Source organism: Juglans regia, chromosome 6 (genome assembly GCF_001411555.2).
Source record: "Juglans regia cultivar Chandler chromosome 6, Walnut 2.0, whole genome shotgun sequence".
Classification (NCBI taxonomy): Eukaryota; Viridiplantae; Streptophyta; class Magnoliopsida; order Fagales; family Juglandaceae; genus Juglans; species Juglans regia.
Window position 1 is genome coordinate 34,437,200 of NC_049906.1, and position 19,153 is coordinate 34,456,352.

A 19,153-nucleotide genomic window follows, 5' to 3' on the forward strand; every position below is an offset into this window, starting at 1 on the left:
CATTTGTGTAACAACTGCATGCATCATGTCCGTTGAAACGTCTATGTATACTATCATCAATATGATGAACTAATTCCAAGGCAGAGCAAGTTATGATGGTGGAGATAAACATGGACTTGTTATGTCTGGGACTCTGGGAAAACCTCAAATTGTTTTGAGAAAGCTTGGACTCCAGCTGCTACTTGACAAGATTCAAAACTATAAAAGTGAAGATAATCCAAAGGTTATATTGTCAGAAAATAAAAAATAAAATCGAGGTGAATCATTATAATAAGTAGCAATCCAATAGAACATACCGAACCAAGAAAAAAAAGTTTTATGTTTTCTATTTATTTTTCATTTTCCACCTTTCAATTCTCAAAGGGTTGCTAGTCTTGAGCACAGCTGCTCATTTCTCAACGAATGGTCATACTATCTGTAAGTCTGAAGATGGCATTAGTGGGCCGTACATAATTTCTTCTACAGACTTACAGTTAGCTGTGTGCGAGATCTTTCTACAACTTCATATTTATCAGCCGCGAAAGAGTTTATCAGGGTATATTGCTTATTATCGGGATGGGTTTGCGTCTGCTTTTTCTTTTGGTAATTTGCTTGGTAACAGCCACCTCTGCCGGCTCGGACACCTCAAAGCTCGTCACGACTGTACCGGGTTATTCCGGAGAGTTACCATTCAAGCTTGAAACTGGGTAGGTAATTATTATTTTATCTAACTTTATTATCCATATCGTTCATATTTAAGTCCCTTTCTCGAAGATCATATCATAATTTAGGCTCTTTTAATTTGTACGTTCAAATTTTCACCCATTTGAGAATGTGAGTTTCAAATCATTTATTGGATTGTCAAATGTTAATCTTCGTTGAGATAATGATCGAGATTCTACTACGTTATCTCCTATGGTTCATCAATGTTAATATTCAGAATAAAACAAGAAAATGCGATTTGGGGAGAAGTAGTTATGTATTTTTTTTTATCATATATATAATATAGGTGAAAGGGAAAACGAGACGGCGCAGTTCTTTTACTACTTTGTTGAGTCCCAAAGGAATCCTTGGAGAGACCCAGTCCTGATTTGGGTCAGTGGAGGCCCCGGTTGCTCTTGTCTCGACAGCTTTGTCTTTGAGAGTGGTAAGTTCCTTCCACTTTTATTGTCTTTCTGGGAATTGTTTACAGAGATTTACATGATGGATTTAAAAAAATAAAAACATAAAACAAGGAAATAAGTAAAAAGAAAAGGTAAATAAGTAGAGAGAGAGTGCTATGCTTCATTGACTTGCATTAATTTTTTCATCTGAAAATGCAATGTATCGAAAAGAAAATGCATAATGACAAAATTTTAGATGGAAACCAACTATGTGCACCATTTTCAATTGAAACTTGAAGTGGCTTTGGGCTTGGACTTTGCTTGTATAATCCTGTATATTGCCAACTAATAAATTGAAGAGTTGGAAAGGTTTCTCCAAATTTATGAGAGGATTCAAGCTTTCTTTTAGACCCTCTTAGAGTTGTTACCTATATATTATGTGTGATTGACCCAATATTTCCTTCGTAAAGAACAGTACTACTCCATTTTGCAGGCCCAACTTTCAAACTAGGACATTACAATGGAAGCCTACCGACGCTTCATGATAACCCATGGACATGGACCCAGGTGTGAATTGAATTACACTTGCTTCGATCTTTCTGCGCAGTTTATGCCAATCATATTTTCATTTTTTTCCCCATCCGGGGTCAAATGTGGTGATGCTTTTTCAGGGCCTCAACATCGTATATTTGGATGCACCAGTGGGAATTGGATTCTCTTATTCAGAAACTGCAGATGGATATGCTATGGACGACTACAAATATGTGGCACACACCTATGAATTTATTCAGAAGGTGTGAGAAGGTCTTGCCTGAATCTCTCCTGCGCACCTCCTCCGTCAAAATCAAGTCACGAATGTCATCATATTTCAACTTTGACTTACCAGCAGAATTGCTAATAGCCATCCTCATGGCTTCCTAACTATTTGGCAGTGATGTCAATAATATCAATGCACGTATTTCATCATCAAATTCAATTTCAACAGATGACAATTGATTTGTGATAGTGTTAAAATCATTCAAATGTTGTGCAACAGACGTACCATCTGCCATCTTCAAATTAAATAACTTTTTCATCAGATGTACCTTGTTATTTGTTGACGGCTTTTCATACATGCCTGACAAAGCCGCTGTGAGATCCGCAGTCGTCTTCTCCTTGATGATGTTGTGTGCAACGGATCTCGACAGGGTTAGAGGAATAACCTCCAGAACTTGTCGATCCAACAGGATCCAATCAGCAACTGACATGCTGTCCGACTTCTTCCCCAACAATGGAAGATGGAGTTTCTTCCCATAGAGGTAATCCTCTATCTGCATCCTCCAATACCCGTAATCCGTGCCATCAAACCTCTCAATCCTTGATACATTTACTTCTTCTCCAGTCATCGTTTTTCCTCAGACCCGAACCTTGGCTCTTGATACCAATTGTTGTGAAAAAACCAATGACAAGAAAAAGTAAATTCAAAATAAAAGGGAAAAGATAAGCAATCACCCACGACACAGTATTTACGTAGTTCAACAAATTGCTTACGTCCACAGGAGCTGCAGAGGATTTTTATTTCTTGAGAAATCACAATACAAATACTTCTTGGGACGGTTACTGTTCACCCGCACAGTACAAGCCAGAAAACCAAAAAAATACACAATATGACATGCGGCGAAAACCCTAATAAAAAACCGAATTGGTGAAGTTCGCTCGAGCAGCGTGTCGAGCCCGCATCGAGCGAACCTGTTTCCCGCAACTGCTAGAGCCATGTGTCGAGCGGACCTTTGAGTGAACTCTTTGACTTGTGTTCGCTCAAGCCATGTGTCGAGCGGTGTCGAGCGAACTCTCGGACTCGTCTTTGCTCGAGCGGTCTGTCGAGCTACCTTTGAGCGAACTCTCTGACTTGTGTTCGCTCAAGCGGCTAGACGCTTCGCTCGATTGATGCAACCAGGCTCTAAATTCTCAACAATATTGTTGGTTATCATCAAAATCTCACAAATGCATACCTACGACTTCTTATATACAGGTAGAATCTGGCAACATGCTTATAGCAACTCTGTTTTCACTGTTTTTTTTTCTTTCACCAACTAAATATGTAAACCCTAAACTTTTTGACCCAGAACTCTTTTAATCTACAGTGGGGATCATGACATGCCAGTTCCAAACATTGGCACACAAGAATGGTTAAAGTCTCTAAACTTGACTACGGATGAAAGCTGGAGAGTGTGGTCCGTTCATGGTCAAACTGCTGGGTGGGTTTCAAGTTTCTAATCCTGTAGAAATCTTTCTTTTCTCTTCCCTGAGTTCCCTCTTTTCCTAACATATTTTCTCTTTCTCATGGACTTGCAGGTACACAAAGAAGTTAATTATATGATTTCAGTTTAACATATGCTACTGTAAAGGCAAGAAAAACAAAAGTTCTTTATGCCTCGTTTGTTTTCACAACTCCTCACAACTTATCTCATCTAATTATTACAATTTTTCTAAATTCTCACACAAAATAAAATAAAAAATTCAACTTTTTTAAATCTCACAAAAATATTATTAAAAAAATATATTCTAACAATATTTTATTCAACTTTTAATTTTAATCACAATTCATCTCATCTGCTAAAACAAACGAGGCCGTCTAAACAATATCTACTACAAGTCCAAACCTAAAACAAAGTTCCATTAATTCTAATTCCTTGTGCAGGGAGGAGGCCACAATGCTGCAGAAGACATGGTCAAGGAGTGTGCCGCCATGATAGATAGGTGGATGGCTTATTTCCCACTTTAAAATGAAGTGATCTGACATTGTATGAGCACGTTTGTCTTCAGAAGTGAATGCAGATTAACAAAGAAACTCTGAAAAGTCTTTATCTCGATCACAACTGTGAAAGTGTTCCAAGTTTCATGGAAAATCATATGAATCCAGTTTAGGGCCGAAGCTACACTCCCAACGCAGGATGTTTTGTCTGACAGAGACACCTGATGCCTCATATAAGAATGATAAGAATCTCATGGCCTTGTATAATTAAAGTGGGGCCAACTTTCAAAGGAGAGCCCATCTACCAAGGGCCTAGCCCATCTTAACTAAAAAAGCCAACCCGCAAATAGAGAAACTCTATCCCTGAGGCATGCACCGAGAATATTCAAAATTGGAAAGGGAAAAATTTGCTTTAACGCAAAGATAATGATACGTTACGCTGGTTTTTATTAATTTTTTAACTATCCAGTTATTTTTTTTTCCCTTTTGCTCTATGAACGTGGATTAAAAATCTCGTAATATAATGAAAAATAAATAAACTCAATCAATTTACGTAAACATGTAATTTAATTAAAAATAAATTTAATTTTATAAAAATGACCTTTTACTCCTTGAGTCAATTTTTATAAAATTAAATTTATTTTTAATTAATTTACATGATTACGTTGGTTAATTGAATTTATTTTTTTTAAAATTATGCAAAAATATAATATTGTGGGATATTTAATCTAGATTCAAATAGCAAAACGAAAAAAAAATAACTGGGTAGTAAAAGAGGTGCAAGGATATCATTACCCTTAATGTAATGTGCAAAAGTAGGTAGGAGATGTACTGTAATCACCACTTATCTAAAAAATTTAAATTAATATGAGAAAATTTAAATTTTATTATTTATTTTATATCTTAATACTTCCCCTCACGTTTGGGTCAGATTCTCTCTCAATGAGTGGTTCTAACATGTAGAATATTTAATTAAATGAGATAGAGTGTAGAATTAAAGTTCAAACTCATAACCTCTGTATTGATATAATGTGAAATTATTATTAATTATCTTTAAATTGATGAAAATATGTAGAGTTTATTATTTATTTTAAAGACGAGAGGTTAGATAGAAAGACCCATTTAAAAAAGAACCAACAGTGACAATCTGAAGAGTAGTTGAAGCCATGGCACAGCAAAAGAGACTAATAACAAATTGCCTTTCGATGATTTTTCAAGGAAATGATAGTCACCAAGAAAAACCAGTTGTTGACATGCGGTCTGTTGGATCTCGAACCCAATTTAACTGCAAGTCTGAAGAAGAAATTATCATGTACAGCCAACTAATTATTTCATCTTCAGACTTACAGTTAGCACTGATATTGACTCCAAACTTGAAAACATTTAAAAAGCTGTGTGCATGACATCTTTCTGCAACTTCATATTTATCAGCTGACAGCCTCGATCGAGAGAGAGAGAGAGAGAGAGTTTTGCATTTGGTGCATTTAAACAAGAATTCATCAGAGTAATGCTTATCGGAATGGGTTTGCGTCTGCTTCTTCTATTAGTTTACTTAGTAGCAGCCACCTCTGCCGGCTCTAACGCCCCAAAACTCGTCACGACTCTGCCGGGTTACTCCGGCGAGTTGCCCTTCAAGCTTGAAACTGGGTAAGTAATTACTATTCTATCTGATGATATTATTATCCAATAACTTCAAATTTAAGTCCCTTTCTCGAAGATAATATCATCATTAACTATCCTTCTCTACCTTTATTTAAATGGCCACCCTTTTTACAATGTGATTTTCGAATTTTTTATTGGATTATCAAAAAGTTTTTATGTTATTCTTCATTGACACAATCGAGATTCTACCATGCACGCTGTCACCTGTGATTCATCAATGTTAGCCTTCAGAATAAAACAAGAAAACGCGAGTTGGGAAGTAGTAGTTTCAGCAGTGTTTAGAAATAATCTCAGCACGTGGATAAGGTGTTGGACATATTTATAAGAGATGAGCAATCCTTTTTTGTATAACCGATATAATGAGATGAGTTAGGTTCATGAATTTCTTCATGGTATCAGAGCCTGTCACTGGACGAATGAGAGCTCATACTACTTATCATGTGACAAAGATCAAGAAAAATATTAGCATGCACATGAGGGAAGGTGTTGACGAATAATCTCACATTGTCTATAGACAAGGCCTTGTATATGTTTACAAGGAATAATCAATTCTCTCTCTCGTTTTATGAGATGAGTTAGATCTATGAATTTCTTCAAGCAGAATGTGCCAAAATGGGAACTGAGATACTGCACAAATTATTGGAAAAATATATGTTATCTTTTACTTGCCCATTAGTTAATGAAAAGATCATGATTAAAAGAATAATTAACATATGATTTATGCTGGACGTCTGTGCATGATATGGATAAGATACATCGGAGTAGGGGAAAACGAGACTGCACAACTGTTTTACTACTTTGTTGAGTCCCAAAGGAACCCTTTGCGAGACCCAATCCTGATTTGGATCAGTGGAGGCCCCGGTTGCTCTGGTCTTGGCAGCTTTGTCTTTGAGAGTGGTACGTTACTCTTTATATAATATGATCATTTTTTGGCCATATTTTCTAGTAATTAATGGCAGTCATAGGTTCACATTCCTGTATATCTCAATTCTCAACTAATATATTGAAGAGCTGGAAAGGTATATATTTCCGATCGATTTCATTTATAAGAGGATTCTATCTTTCCATTAGACTCTCTTGGCATTACATAATAGAGAATAATTTGTGTAAACCTGTTTTTCTGGTGGATTGATCCCACTTTTTCTCAAGAAGCTTTCCTCGAACTTGCACGTCCGAAATTGTATCTAGCATTACTTGCACTTCCGAACAGCCTTCAAGCCCCATCTGAAATTGGAAAGTGTTTCATCTCATCGTTACAACTTTTTCAAATTTTCACACAAAATATAATAAACAATTTAATTTTTTCAAATCTCAAAACAATAATAATATTTTTTTCAGCTTTCATCTTTCATCTAAAACTATTTCATCTCATCTCTGAATCCAAACTAGCTCTTAATCTGTAATCCATACACTATTTTGCAGGCCCTTTAACTTTCAAACTAGGACATTACAATGGAAGCCTACCAACGCTTCATGAAAACCCATGGACATGGACCCAGGTGTGAATTTAATTGCACTTGCTTCGATCTTTTTGTGCAGTTTATGCCAACCAGATTGTCATCTTTCTTACTTTTACCCTGTCAAGCAAATTATGTGTTGAACTGATGATGGTATTTCAGGGACTTAACATCGTTTATTTGGATGCACCAGTGGGGGCTGGATTCTCGTATTCAGAAACCTCAGACGGATATGCTATGGATGACTACAAATATGTGGCACAAGCCTATGAATTTATTCAGAAGGTGTCTGTTTTATTTCAAATTTGAAGCAGTGTTTAAGGTGTTTAAAGCTCTTTTATAAGCTAAGTTTCCAACTTGATGCAGTGGCTGAGCGAACACCCTCAGTTTTTGGAAAATCAACTCTACGTCGGTGGTGAATCGTATGGTGGCAAGCCTGTTCCGATGATTGTGCAACAGATTGTGATAGGTAATACATGTTGATGAGAATCATTTCATTGAAAAGGATGAGTTCTAATTTTCTAACTTAATTGGCCTTGATTTCATGGCGTTGTTGCAGGTAACGAAGCTGGAAGCGTGCCCATGATTAATCTGAAAGTACATGATCCAACTATTTTTCTCAGTAACACAGAACATGGAATTAACTGTTTTTCCTAGAATAAACTGTCGATTGTTTTCGTTTTTGTCTCCTCAGGGGTATATTCTTGGGTCTCCAGTGACAGATTCATTCACTGACAGTAATGCAAAAATCCCACTTGCTCATCGGCTGACTCTCATCTCAGACCAACTCTACGAGGTAGTTTGCTGCTTAACAAGTCTCTCTCTCTCTCTCTATTCAAATTTCAAATGTACGATTTACTTGTACCTAAATAATACTTATTTTAAATATTCTTTGATTAGTGAAATTTTAGTTTTGAATGAATCAATCTGGCCCTGAGGATTGACAGTGAGGACTGGTAGCCTCGGATCAATTTCTTCTTGAGTTACCGTCCGAATTCTAATGCTTTGAATGGGAGAAAGAAGAACAGAATGAGTAGACTGTTCGATAACCAATTGAATTGTTGCTTTAGGTCCTCTAAACATAATATAAAGTGAGATTTCATACCTAGAACAAGGATATTTTTCGATATGAACTTCTGGAAATGCGAAACTTTGTTATGTTTCATGCTTTCCAGTCAGCCAAAACAAGTTGCAACGGCAATTTTGTGAATGTAGATGCCAGCAATTATCAATGCTCTTCAGACATTGATGCCATCGATGAGGTCAGTGGATCACAAAAGTACTCATTTCTTAGACTATTTGATCATCAAATCTCCACACAATCTGAGAATGGGTGATCATTTGAATTTGCAGCTGCTAAGCAAAATAAATACGCTACACATTTTGCAACCATATTGTCTTAATGGCTTCCCAGAAGTAAATGAAGAATCTTTCTCAGAAAAGCCTACTTCTGCTCTTTGGTGTCGTGTAAACCTCTCTCTCTGTCTGTCTGTCTCTCTCTATCAAATGACAATTTAATCAGTTCAAACTTCTTGGCAGGGCTATAACCATATGCTTTGCTACAACTGGGCGAATAATAAAGGTGTCCAAGAAGCTCTTGGTGTTCGAGAGGTATGCGCATTGTACCACATACATACATGCATGCATGCATACATTCAGTCACAACATGGAATCATTAAAATATTTTGGGTGATGTTTATCAAAACAGGGGACAAAACAATTTTGGCAGTACTGTAATACTACCTTAGCTTATACTACATCAGTCACCAATGTTGTTGGTTATCATCGAAATCTCACAAATGCTGACCTACGACTTCTCGTATACAGGTAAAATCTGGCAACATACTCATAGCAACTCTGTTTTCATTTTTGTTTTCACCAACTGAATATGTAGGCCCTTAACTTTTTGACCCAGAACTTCTTTGATCTTTCAAGTATAACCCATTTCACGGATCTTTTAATTTCGACAGTGGTGATCATGACATTTCAGTTCCAAACATTGGCACACAAGAATGGATAAAGTCTCTAAATTTGACGACGGATGAAAGTTGGAGAGTGTGGTCTGTTGATGGTCAAACTGCTGGGTGGGTTTCAAGTTTCTAATTCCCTTAGAAATTTTTTTTATTAAGTAAAATCCCCTTAGAAATTGGAATTCTTTTCCTGAAATATGTTCTCTCGTTCTCATGGATTTGCAGGTATACAGAGAAGTTGATCAATGATTATTTCACTTTGACATATGCTACTGTAAAGGCAAGAAGAAAAGAAAAATTTTCTTCAAATATACACAATGTTTGCTACAAAACCAAAGCCCAAAACAAAGTTTCATATATTGTTATTCTTTGTGCAGGGAGGAGGCCACTATGCTGCAGAAGACATGGTCAAGGAGTGTGCGGCCATGATAGATAGATGGATGGCTTATTTCCCACTTTGAAGTGTGGTTGATTGAAATGTATTAGGCGATCCGACATTTTTTTAGCACATTTGGTGAAAAATAATAACTTTAGCTCTTCGAAAGTGATTGCAGATTGACAAAGAAACTCTGAGAAGTCTTTCTCTCGTCTCACTCATGGCTCAGCTTCTATGAAAGTGAGCAAGTTTCATGAAACATGATATGAATCCAGTTCAGATCTGAAGCAACAACCCGACATAAAAATATATGGACTCACATGCACCTTACGCCTAATATAGGACTGACTCACTTATCCATTTGTCTAACTTGATCATAACTATGTAAGTGTTCCAAGTTTCTTGCCTAATATAGGGAACATTTTAACTTTCGATCTGAATATAGCAAGGCCATAAGAGCGTGGGAAGGATATACTGCCCATAAATTCAACATATGGGCATTCCCTCACAGCTCCAGCACATATTCACCAATTCAGATTAGGAATTGTTTCATACCGTCCCCCATTCGCAGCCTAATGAATTTGGCAGAGCGGTTTAGTGTCTGTTTGGGAACCCAACTGTTCTCAAATATTCTCGGACTAATTCACTACTATTCACAAACTATTTCACTGTTATTCAAGATCATCTGAGATACTCTTTGAAAATCACTTGAAAGGAAACATGAAACTCCACACCAGGAAAAAAAAAATGACTAGAGGAGTCCAAGATTGACGTATAAACAATCAAACACAAGCCAAAGACTCCATATATTGATAGGCATCAAGCCATCCGAATTGCAATGTGCTACTAGATTCATTGCTGTAGGATGTTAACTCGCAACACTTGTTGAAACTCTTTTCCCTAAGATTATAGGATAAGATCTTACCAGGCACGTGCAACAAGAGCTCTGCCTCCTCTTCATTCCTAACAACAAAAACTATAACGAACGCAACGTAACACGAGTCACATGGGTCGAGAAAATTCCGGACCATCTCCGGAAACGCAGCAACAATTCCATCAAGATCGACCTCGTACTTCACAAACCACCCAGAATAGTCGCTCGCCATCTCAAAGACTTGGAATTGGGTTGTGCGAGCACCGTAGATTTCGATGAGATGCAAATGGCCACCGGACTCTCCGAAATATCTGAACCTCCTCTTTCCCCACGCTTCAGAACCGGGGAGACTCGGCATTGTTCCAAGGATCTCCTTGTCGAGATTGAAGAACATCGTCGCTCCCGATGGACTAAGCCAATGAACTGCTCCATTCCAAAACACACCTTGGTCGAACACCATGTCGAACGGCGCGACGAACGGAGAGCCGCAAGGCCTCCAAGCGCGAGTCTCGGACGAGTATATCTCGATTTGGTAGAAGTAAACTGAAACAGCAGCGCTCCGAACACAGACCACTTGGTAATACGGCGATTTGGTGGACTCAAATGCCAGGGAAAGACCGAATATCGTGATGGGTCTCTCGGTACTTATGAAAGGAAGCTTTGAGAATTGCTTGGTGGTAGGATTGCACACGTGGTAACGATGACTTTGGTCTGTTAGCGTCTTGTTGAGGCTACGGCACAAGAGCAATCCATTGCAAGACTGTAAAATCTTGATTCGCGAAGAACAAGGAGGATCGCTATCGTTGTCGTTGTCGGTGATGAAATCGAGGGATGTGAAGGGAGGCTTAGAGTGGGTCCCATCAAGAGTGACGAACTGAAAGTGTGATGGGATTCTTCTGCGGAGGAAGATGCCGGAGACAGAAACGCGAGGGTGGTGGTAGCGACGAGAGAAATGAGGATCGGAGATGAGGGACAGCCAACGCTTGGATACGCATTTGAAGCGGAGAAGGGGCTTGACAGGGAGACGGAGGAGGATCTCAGTAACGATATCGTCGTTACCTCCAATCATCTCGGCTGCAGCTGTGGTGTTGTTCGGAGAATTGTTTCCGGCAGTACTCGGCATATTTTTTATGTCGGAAACTTCCCAAAACCGAGACTTCGAAGGTAAAGAGCAAGGGCCAAGGGGCTGTTGTGGATAAAAGACGAATGAAAGTCCAGATGATCAAAAGAGCATTATGTTGCTTGTCCTCATACAGAACCAAGCTTTTTTCTTTCTTTAACAATTGCCATTAACACCATCACATGGACCGTCCAAGACGCGAAAGGTATTTGCATTAATGGTTGGAGAGACGAGCGCTTATTCGAGAATTTAGAGGGCGTTCATGCCTGCAATAATGCAGCCATAGCCAAACTTATATCGTCCTCTCAGTTTTAACTTTTAATCCTTGAACAGTAAACAACAAAGATCGTATCGATTTATTACACTTTTTTTAATCATAAAAATATCAAATACGAAGATACGTTTATTTTAGTTTTACATTTTATTATCTTGATGTAACACAAAAATTGTCTTTAAGATTAGAAAGTAAAAAAGTGAATTTATTAATTGAGGTAGTTAAGAATGATCAGTTAATATATTTTATAATAAAAATAATAGTATAATTTAATATATCACATAAAATCATATTTTTATCATTATAAATTTGATTAAAATATTTTTTAATAAATATTTACAATAAATTATTAACATATAATATATATATATATACTCATAATAATATTGCCATGGCAGGCTTCATTCAGGTGGTTAGAACATAAATTTTATATTTTTGAAAAATTATATGTTGACCAAGTACTCGAAATAAATAAAAAAAATCTAAAAACAGTTATTCTATATACAGTTGTTAGATATAATCAGTGTGCAGTCGTCTATACCACATCAGATGCATATTATTTTTTTTTTCTCTCTAAACGTACATGTTCTCTCTCATCAGCTCTTTCTCATCAGTGCTCTCTCTCTTATCAACTCTCTCTATCTCTCACTCTTCGGATCATTCAGCTCGGTCTCTCTCTCATCAGCTCTCTCTCTTATCAGCTTGATCTTTCTCTCTCATCAGCTCAGTCTCTCTCATCACAGCCTGGTAGTATTTCGAATTCGGAGAGTTTGGGATGAGTGGTTTCCACGTTAGCCTCATTTGCATGTCTTTTGTACTAGGCACTTGCAACCAGTATTTTTCATCTAAAAATCGTTCCTAAGTTTTAGGAGGAAAAAATATCTCTGAAGCACATAGGGGAAAAAAAACTTGGTTAACTAATTTTTGTTAAGTAATACTAATAAATGTATTGTGTAAGTACCGTGTATTATTTTTGAAAAAGACTAAAATGTACTATTAAATAATTAATTTTTTTCAGGTGCATTCTATATTTACTCACTTTTTAAAAAGAAAAATGATACTATATCACTTGAGTTTGTCCCCTTAATTTGACCTCTCATGTATTTTATTTTTTTTACTTAATGGTTAAGTGACAATTAGTGTATTGTTTTTTTTTTAAATGTTTAAATATGTTTAAAAAAATTTTGAAAGAAAAAAAAATAAAAAAAAATGTGCAATTTGCACTAAGGGCACTCCTAGTGGTCAAACCTAGAAGGCATAGTAGCACTATCATTTTTCAAAAAAAGTGAGCGACGCTTTTGCACACTATAATTGTCAAGGTAGTGATACGGTTACTACTCTCTTACTACTTATAAAGTATTTGAAGTTTTTTATTTTTTATTATTTTATTTTAAGTATTTTTTTAACATCCTTAAACATTAAGAAAAAATTAAAAAAAATATATAATTTTACTAATAATCACTTCCTTAACTATTGAGTTTTACATTTTATATCTTGATTAACATAATTTGTCTTTAGAGTAATGCTAGAGAGAAACCACTATAGGAGTGCACACTTTGCAATCACTGCGTGGCTGCTTCTAGTTGATTGTTCCCAACACTCACTTGGGAAGATGTGTGGTCTACATGATGCCACATCATGTGTGTAAAATAGATGCTCCCAATAGTAACTTTTATCTATATTTATTTTTGTCTTTAAGATTAGAAAGTATAAAAGTGAATTTATTGATTGAGATTAGGGGTGCTACCCGCCCCCCGCATGGGCAGGGTCTTGAGTTTTCTCCCCGTCCCCTGCCCTTGGAGTGCGAGGGCGAGGTACCCAGTCTCGAATAATAGGGTGCGGTTGGGGGGGTCATTCGTCCGCCCCCTTACTAGGCCAAGAGGCCCAAAAGCGATTTCTGGGCAAAAAATGGCCCAGAAATAGTTGAAATGGGCCTAAAATGACCCAAAAACAACTTCTGGGCTATTTTGGACCCATAAAATTAGAAGTTTTTTTTTTTAAAAAAAAAAGAGTTAAAAAAAAAAGAAAAAAAGTTACATGAATAAAAATAATATATACATGATATAAATTTACTAATTTAGACTCTAATAAAGTACTACTACAGACTATAAATCTACTACCTAATAAACTAATAAATAATAATAACACAAAGTAAACCTGCACTCGGCATGGGAACCCCTCGTGTACTCGTCCCTCCACGTGGAAAAATCGAAACGGCGTGTTTTGTGTTTAACCCTAACGACAGGTTCGTCTTCTTCGTCTACCCACGAGCAAAGCATGAAAGGTTGGGTCTTCTTCTCATCTTCTTCGTCTACCAATGAAGACGAACACAAGTTAGGTTCTTCTCATCTTCTTCATCTCATCTTCTTCATTTAATCTTCTTCTTCTCACATTCGGCGATTTTGGGTATTTTGTTGTGTTATTTCTCTTTCTTTTTTTTTTTTCTAAATGTGTAGGTAAGTTTGAATATATGAATTTCTTTCTACTTTTCAATTTTTTCTAAACGAGTATCTATTGGGCATAAGTTTGCAACTCGAGTGAAGAAGAACAGGAACAAGAACGCATTCAAAATATTCAAACAAGAACAGGAAGAAAAAAAGACGAGGAGAAGAAACATGAAGAAGAAGACGAAGGAGGAGAATGAGAAAATCGTTTTTGCTACCCAAAAAATCATTTTCAAACAAACAATTGTTTTCTGGGATGGGTTTGATGTACTTCCCAGACTGATTTTGGGACTGATTTTGGCGTTGGCACTGGGATGGGTTTGATGTGCTTCTTAAACTGATTTTGGCGATCGCTCTAGGATGGATTTTCTGAAATCGCTGGGCTTTTTTGTTTTTTTTTTTAATAATAATATCAACTGATGTGGTTAATACCATGTCAGCCAATTTCGCTAAAGGTACCCAACGCCGGGTACCTGTAGCAGAGTTGTAATAATAATAACTAAGCTATTACAAAAATAAAATAGAAAGTCTAAATAATTACAAACAAAAAAGTGTCTAATGGACATTGTATCAACATTACAAAATTACAAATCAAATACATAATACGTACAACTGATTCAAATTTCAATATTTTAAAAAATTAAGAATCTAAAGATAGAGGCGAGCTGTTTGGGTCTTTGATTGTGACATTTGAGGCGGCCCGGATGGGTAATCTTTTGAGACTTGAGCACATATTTATATTGCAGTGGAATTAGACATCGTCTGAGTCTTCTCATGTGTTGCTACAAGAATCAATACTAATGAAATCGAAATAAATATAAATAAATCAAAATAATAAAATAAAAACAACAATTACCAGATGCTCCAGATCCAGACTGATCACTACCCTCTTCGTCGGTCTCCTTAAAAACATCCGAAACATAAATATATTTTCCCATCGTTCAACTCTGTATGCATATTAATGCCTCCACAGTTGTGGGAGACAATAAACTACTGAAAAGATCTAATATGCACCATCTGATACTAAAGGTTGACTCTGAGGCAACGGTGCTAATAGGGATGGCCAATATACAACGGGCAATTTCAGAAAGGATGAGATATTTCTTTGATACTGTCTTCCACCATCCTAATATGTCGAAACCATCATCATCTTGAGTAAGATCTCCTGACAAATAATTGTCTAACTCTGAAACCACCTCCATAGATTGACGGACTAGTGTGAGATTATGTGCTCCCACTCCCAAGGGCGGGGCAAGGTGTACTTCCACTCCCAGGGGTTGTAGTAGGGTTAGGTTCTGGGGCAAAGGTATTGGTAGAGGTAGTAGAGCTATTAGTGAAATCCATTTGACAAAACATTCCTGATTCCACAACACAATAAAAAATTATAAAATCAATAACACAACATAAAAAAAAAAAAAAAAAATCATAATAATACACCACACATGAAAAAACAAGGCAAAGGGCAAAACCAACACAATTTAGGGATTTTGGATTGAAACCCCTAAATCAATTTATTTAGAGGGATTCAATCTGAAACCCTAAATTGATTTTGGGAGTTTCAAATTGAAACCTCCAATATCAATTTAGGGTTTCGGATTCAACCCCTAAATTGATTTAGGGGTTTAATCTGAAACCCCTAAATAAATTGATTTAGGAGTTTCAATTGAAACTCATAAATTGAAATTTCAGGGGTTTCAATTCAAGTTAGGGTTTCAGATTGAACCCCTAAATCAATTAAGGATTCCAATCAGAAACCCTAAATTGATTTAGGGTTCCAAATCCGAACTTCCAAAAATAGAAAAATACAAACTACAAAAAATAAAAAAATAAAAACAAAAAACAAACAAACAGAGAGAAGAGATAAATTTCAAGCACATGCACAAATCAATCCATAGCACACAAATTCACAATTATTCTCATCTTCCATCTCCGATTCAACCTATCATTCCTCCAATCTTTAATCCAGACCTCAAAAAATAAAATATAGGGTTTCGGATGTCTTACCTTTAGAGTGGCGGCGAATGTGAAGTTGCAAAATGCAAAGTTCAAACAACAGTGAAGTGCCAGTGGTACTTGTGCATTCGTGCGAGAGAGAGAAAAGATCAAGCGAGAGAGACAGAGAGGTTCAGAGAGCGCGTGAGAGTGGGAGACAGAGAGAGAGTGAGTTTGAGAGAGAAGAGAGTTCGAGAAGGACACGAGGGGAGGGGGAGGGGGAGGGGGGAACTTAACTAAATTTGAAACAGCGCCGTTTCACTTACTTATGGTTTTATATATATATATATATATATATATATATATATAATTATATATATTTAAGCAGAGCGAGGCTTAGCCCCCTCCGTCCCCTGCCCAGCATGGGTGGAGGCGGGGCGGGGCAGCAGGGTGCAAGGCCTCGCTGCCCACCCCTAATTGAGATGGCTAAGAATGATTAGTTAAATATATTTTATAATAAAAATAATATTATAATTTAATATATCACATCATATCATATTAATTCATAAATTTATAATTATAAAATTAAAATATTTTTTAAATAAATATTTAGAATAAATTATTAACATATATATATATACCCATATAATAATATTGTCACGACAGGCTTTGTTCAGGTTGGCAGAACACAAGGATCGAAAAATTTTAGGATAATACTATTCTTCTCTCTCTATTTTTCCACTCAAGTCTACCGCTTTGAATTTTTAATTTTTTTTTTAAATTTTTTTACTTAATGATTAAGAAAGTGTTTTTTAATAATATTATGACTTTTTTAATTTTTTTAAATATTTAAAAATATTAAAAAAATACATGTATGAAAAAGCAAAAAAGATAAAATAAAATCCTATAACTAACGGTAGCTTCCAATGGTAGTTGGGAGCAGTGATTGTAGCAGGATTCTAAATTTTAAATTTTCAAAAAATTCTACATTGACCAAGTACTCGAAATAAATAAAGAAAATCTAAAAATCGTTCCTATGTTTTAAGAGGAAAAAATATCTCTGAAGCACATAAGGAAAAAAAAAACTTGGTTAACTTATTTTTGTTAAGTAATACTAATATGATTATTTGTTGTATAAGTACCGCATATTATTTTTAAAAAAGACTGAAATCTATTTTTAAAAAAGACTGAAATCTACTATTAAATAATTAATTTTTTCGTGCATATTCTCTATTTATTCACTTTTACAAAAGAAAAAAGATACTATGTCGGTTGAGTTTGTCCCTTTAATTTGACCGCCTATGTATTTTATATTTTTACATAAATAATGATTAAGGAAGTGACTATTATTGTATTTATTTATTTTTAATGTTTAAATATGTTTAAAAAATGTTAGAAAGAAAACAAAAATGTGCAATTTGCACTAAGGGCACTCCCCGTGGTTAAACCTAGAGGCATAATAGCACTATCATTTCTCAAAAAGAGTGAGCAGTGTTTTTACACATTATAATTATAAATAACATTTCTCTTTCCTTTAAATGTCATTCCATTAAAATATCACCCAAACTTCTAATAGATATGTTATCCAAAATCCCAACTCATGTGATTCTTGAAATCTAATGAGATCTTAAGGTTATATTTCTTTAATAATAAAAATTTAATTTAATTATACAAAGTATGCGAATTAATTACAAGTTAAATATATTGACACACAATTAATCTGTTTATTAAATTATTTATTTAGATTTTCATAACTCGATTTGAATCTTATTACGTTAATCATGGTACCTTATGTTGAGTTGACATAAAGTCTATCCTAATGTCAAGTTATAATGACATATTTAATCATCACAAGCAAAATGTGCCAATAAAAAAAAAAGTCAAGAATGACTCGTAAAAAAAAAAATCATTAATCCTTTTCCATATGACTTTTTTATTGGTCCAACAATGAGACAATTTTTAAGACAAAGGTGGCCAATATATTTTATGAAAGCAATGTTTGCTATAAGTCTCGGAGTGTAAATCTCGTGCAAATCTTCTTTAAAAAAATAAGTCTCATGAAAGTCAGACATTACATTCGCGAGGTCCATTTATTTATAAAAAATCTTCATAGGCTTCTATACTTGAGACTTGTACAAATTACAGCTCATTTCATAATTAGTAATATGAGAGTAGATTTAATTAAAGTTTATTCTCTCTTTTGTTTTCTTGTTGGGAAAGTTATCTTAACCCCGAAATTACCATTCTCATGTATATTGCCGGTCAATTTGAAGCAGATTCAGCTACAATATGCATCTTGATACGTTTTTGAAGTATTAATAAACAAATATTATCCAAATCTACATTTATTTATTTATTTATTTATTTATTTTGTCTATTTTGATGATCAATACTTGTCCAAATCACGTGAGGACAGCAACAAGAACGCATAAGTTTGTAATTTGAAACTTACAAACTAAATTTTCAAGAACGCATAAGAGAGACAAAGAGACTGAGAGAGCGCGAGAGAGTGAGAGACAGAGAGAGTGTGAGTTTGAGAGAGAAGAGAGTTCAAGAAAGACGCGGCGGGGGAGGGGGGGAACTTAACTAAATTTGAAACGGTGTTATTTAACTTACTTATGGTTTTTATATATATATAATTTTAATTATATATATATTTAAGGAGGGTGGGAGAAAAGCAGAGCGGGGCTTAGTCCCCTCCGTCTCCCGCCCCGCATGGGTGGATACGAGAAGGGACGGGACAGCAAGGTGCGGGGCCTCGCTTCCCATCCCTAATTGAGATGGCTAAGAATGATTAGTTAAATATATTTTGTAATAAAAATAATATTATAATTTAATATATCACATCATATCATATCATATCATATAAATTCATAAATTTATTATTATAAAATTAAAATATTTTTTAAATAAATATTTATAATAAATTATTAACATATAAATATACCTATATAATAATATTGCCACGGCAGGCTTCATTCATGTTGGCAGAACACAATGATAGATAAATTTTAGGATAATACTACTCTTTTCTCTCTATTTTACCACTCAAGTCTATCGCTTTGATTTTTTAATTTTTTTTTACTTAATGATTAAGAAAATATTTTTTAATAATATTATGATTTTTTTATTTTTTTAAATATTAAAAAATATTAAAAAATACATGTATGGAAAAGCAAAAAAAATAAATAAATAAACATTGACACACAATTAATCTATTTATTAAAT

General features: G+C 35.3%; 2 protein-coding genes across 6 annotated transcripts; one reads left to right on the forward strand and one right to left on the reverse strand.

The window, feature by feature from the left end:
• Positions 1-5,244: 5,244 nt before the first annotated feature.
• Positions 5,245-9,588, forward strand: LOC108980992 (serine carboxypeptidase-like 10). 3 transcript variants are annotated; one of them, XM_018952062.2, is made up of 14 exons: positions 5,245-5,463; positions 6,230-6,375; positions 6,901-6,977; positions 7,098-7,220; positions 7,302-7,404; positions 7,495-7,532; positions 7,630-7,731; positions 8,111-8,197; positions 8,289-8,351; positions 8,475-8,546; positions 8,644-8,762; positions 8,906-9,019; positions 9,131-9,185; positions 9,283-9,588. In XM_018952062.2, exons 1-14 carry the CDS (start codon positions 5,324-5,326, stop codon positions 9,364-9,366), a joined length of 1,323 nt encoding a protein of 440 aa, XP_018807607.1. In that variant the 5' UTR covers positions 5,245-5,323; the 3' UTR covers positions 9,367-9,588. The 3 variants fall into 3 exon arrangements, with proteins under 3 accessions (XP_018807607.1, XP_018807606.1, XP_035547227.1); XM_018952061.2 differs by having other exon boundaries at positions 8,289-8,402; positions 9,283-9,584; XM_035691334.1 differs by lacking the exon at positions 9,283-9,588 and having other exon boundaries at positions 8,289-8,402; positions 8,926-9,019.
• On the reverse strand, positions 6,674-11,680 carry LOC108980994 (F-box protein At5g07610-like). Of its 3 annotated transcripts, none has more exons than XM_018952065.2 (2): positions 10,207-11,680; positions 6,674-6,702 (listed from the first exon to the last, which is right to left on the reverse strand). In XM_018952065.2, the coding sequence occupies exons 1-2, from the start codon at positions 11,276-11,278 to the stop codon at positions 6,692-6,694; spliced, it is 1,083 nt and encodes a 360-aa protein (XP_018807610.1). In that variant the 5' UTR covers positions 11,279-11,680; the 3' UTR covers positions 6,674-6,691. The 3 variants fall into 3 exon arrangements, with proteins under 3 accessions (XP_018807610.1, XP_018807609.1, XP_018807608.1); XM_018952064.2 differs by lacking the exon at positions 6,674-6,702 and adding an exon at positions 8,361-8,434; XM_018952063.2 differs by lacking the exon at positions 6,674-6,702 and having other exon boundaries at positions 9,939-11,680.
• Between the last annotated feature and the right edge of the window lie 7,473 nt (positions 11,681-19,153).

What these genes read in the sequence shown, in the direction of transcription:
- LOC108980992 (XM_018952061.2), top strand. Translation starts at nt 5,324, where the DNA reads ATGCTTATCGGAATGGGTTTGCGTCTGCTTCTTCTATTAGTTTACTTA. An exon ending in CAGCTTTGTCTTTGAGAGTG is followed by an intron (nt 6,376 to 6,900) that starts GTACGTTACTCT and finishes ACTATTTTGCAG; the next exon opens with GCCCTTTAACTTTCAAACTA. An exon ending in TGACATATGCTACTGTAAAG is followed by an intron (nt 9,186 to 9,282) that starts GCAAGAAGAAAA and finishes TTCTTTGTGCAG; the next exon opens with GGAGGAGGCCACTATGCTGC.
- LOC108980994 (XM_018952063.2), bottom strand. Translation starts at nt 11,278, where the DNA reads ATGCCGAGTACTGCCGGAAACAATTCTCCGAACAACACCACAGCTGCA.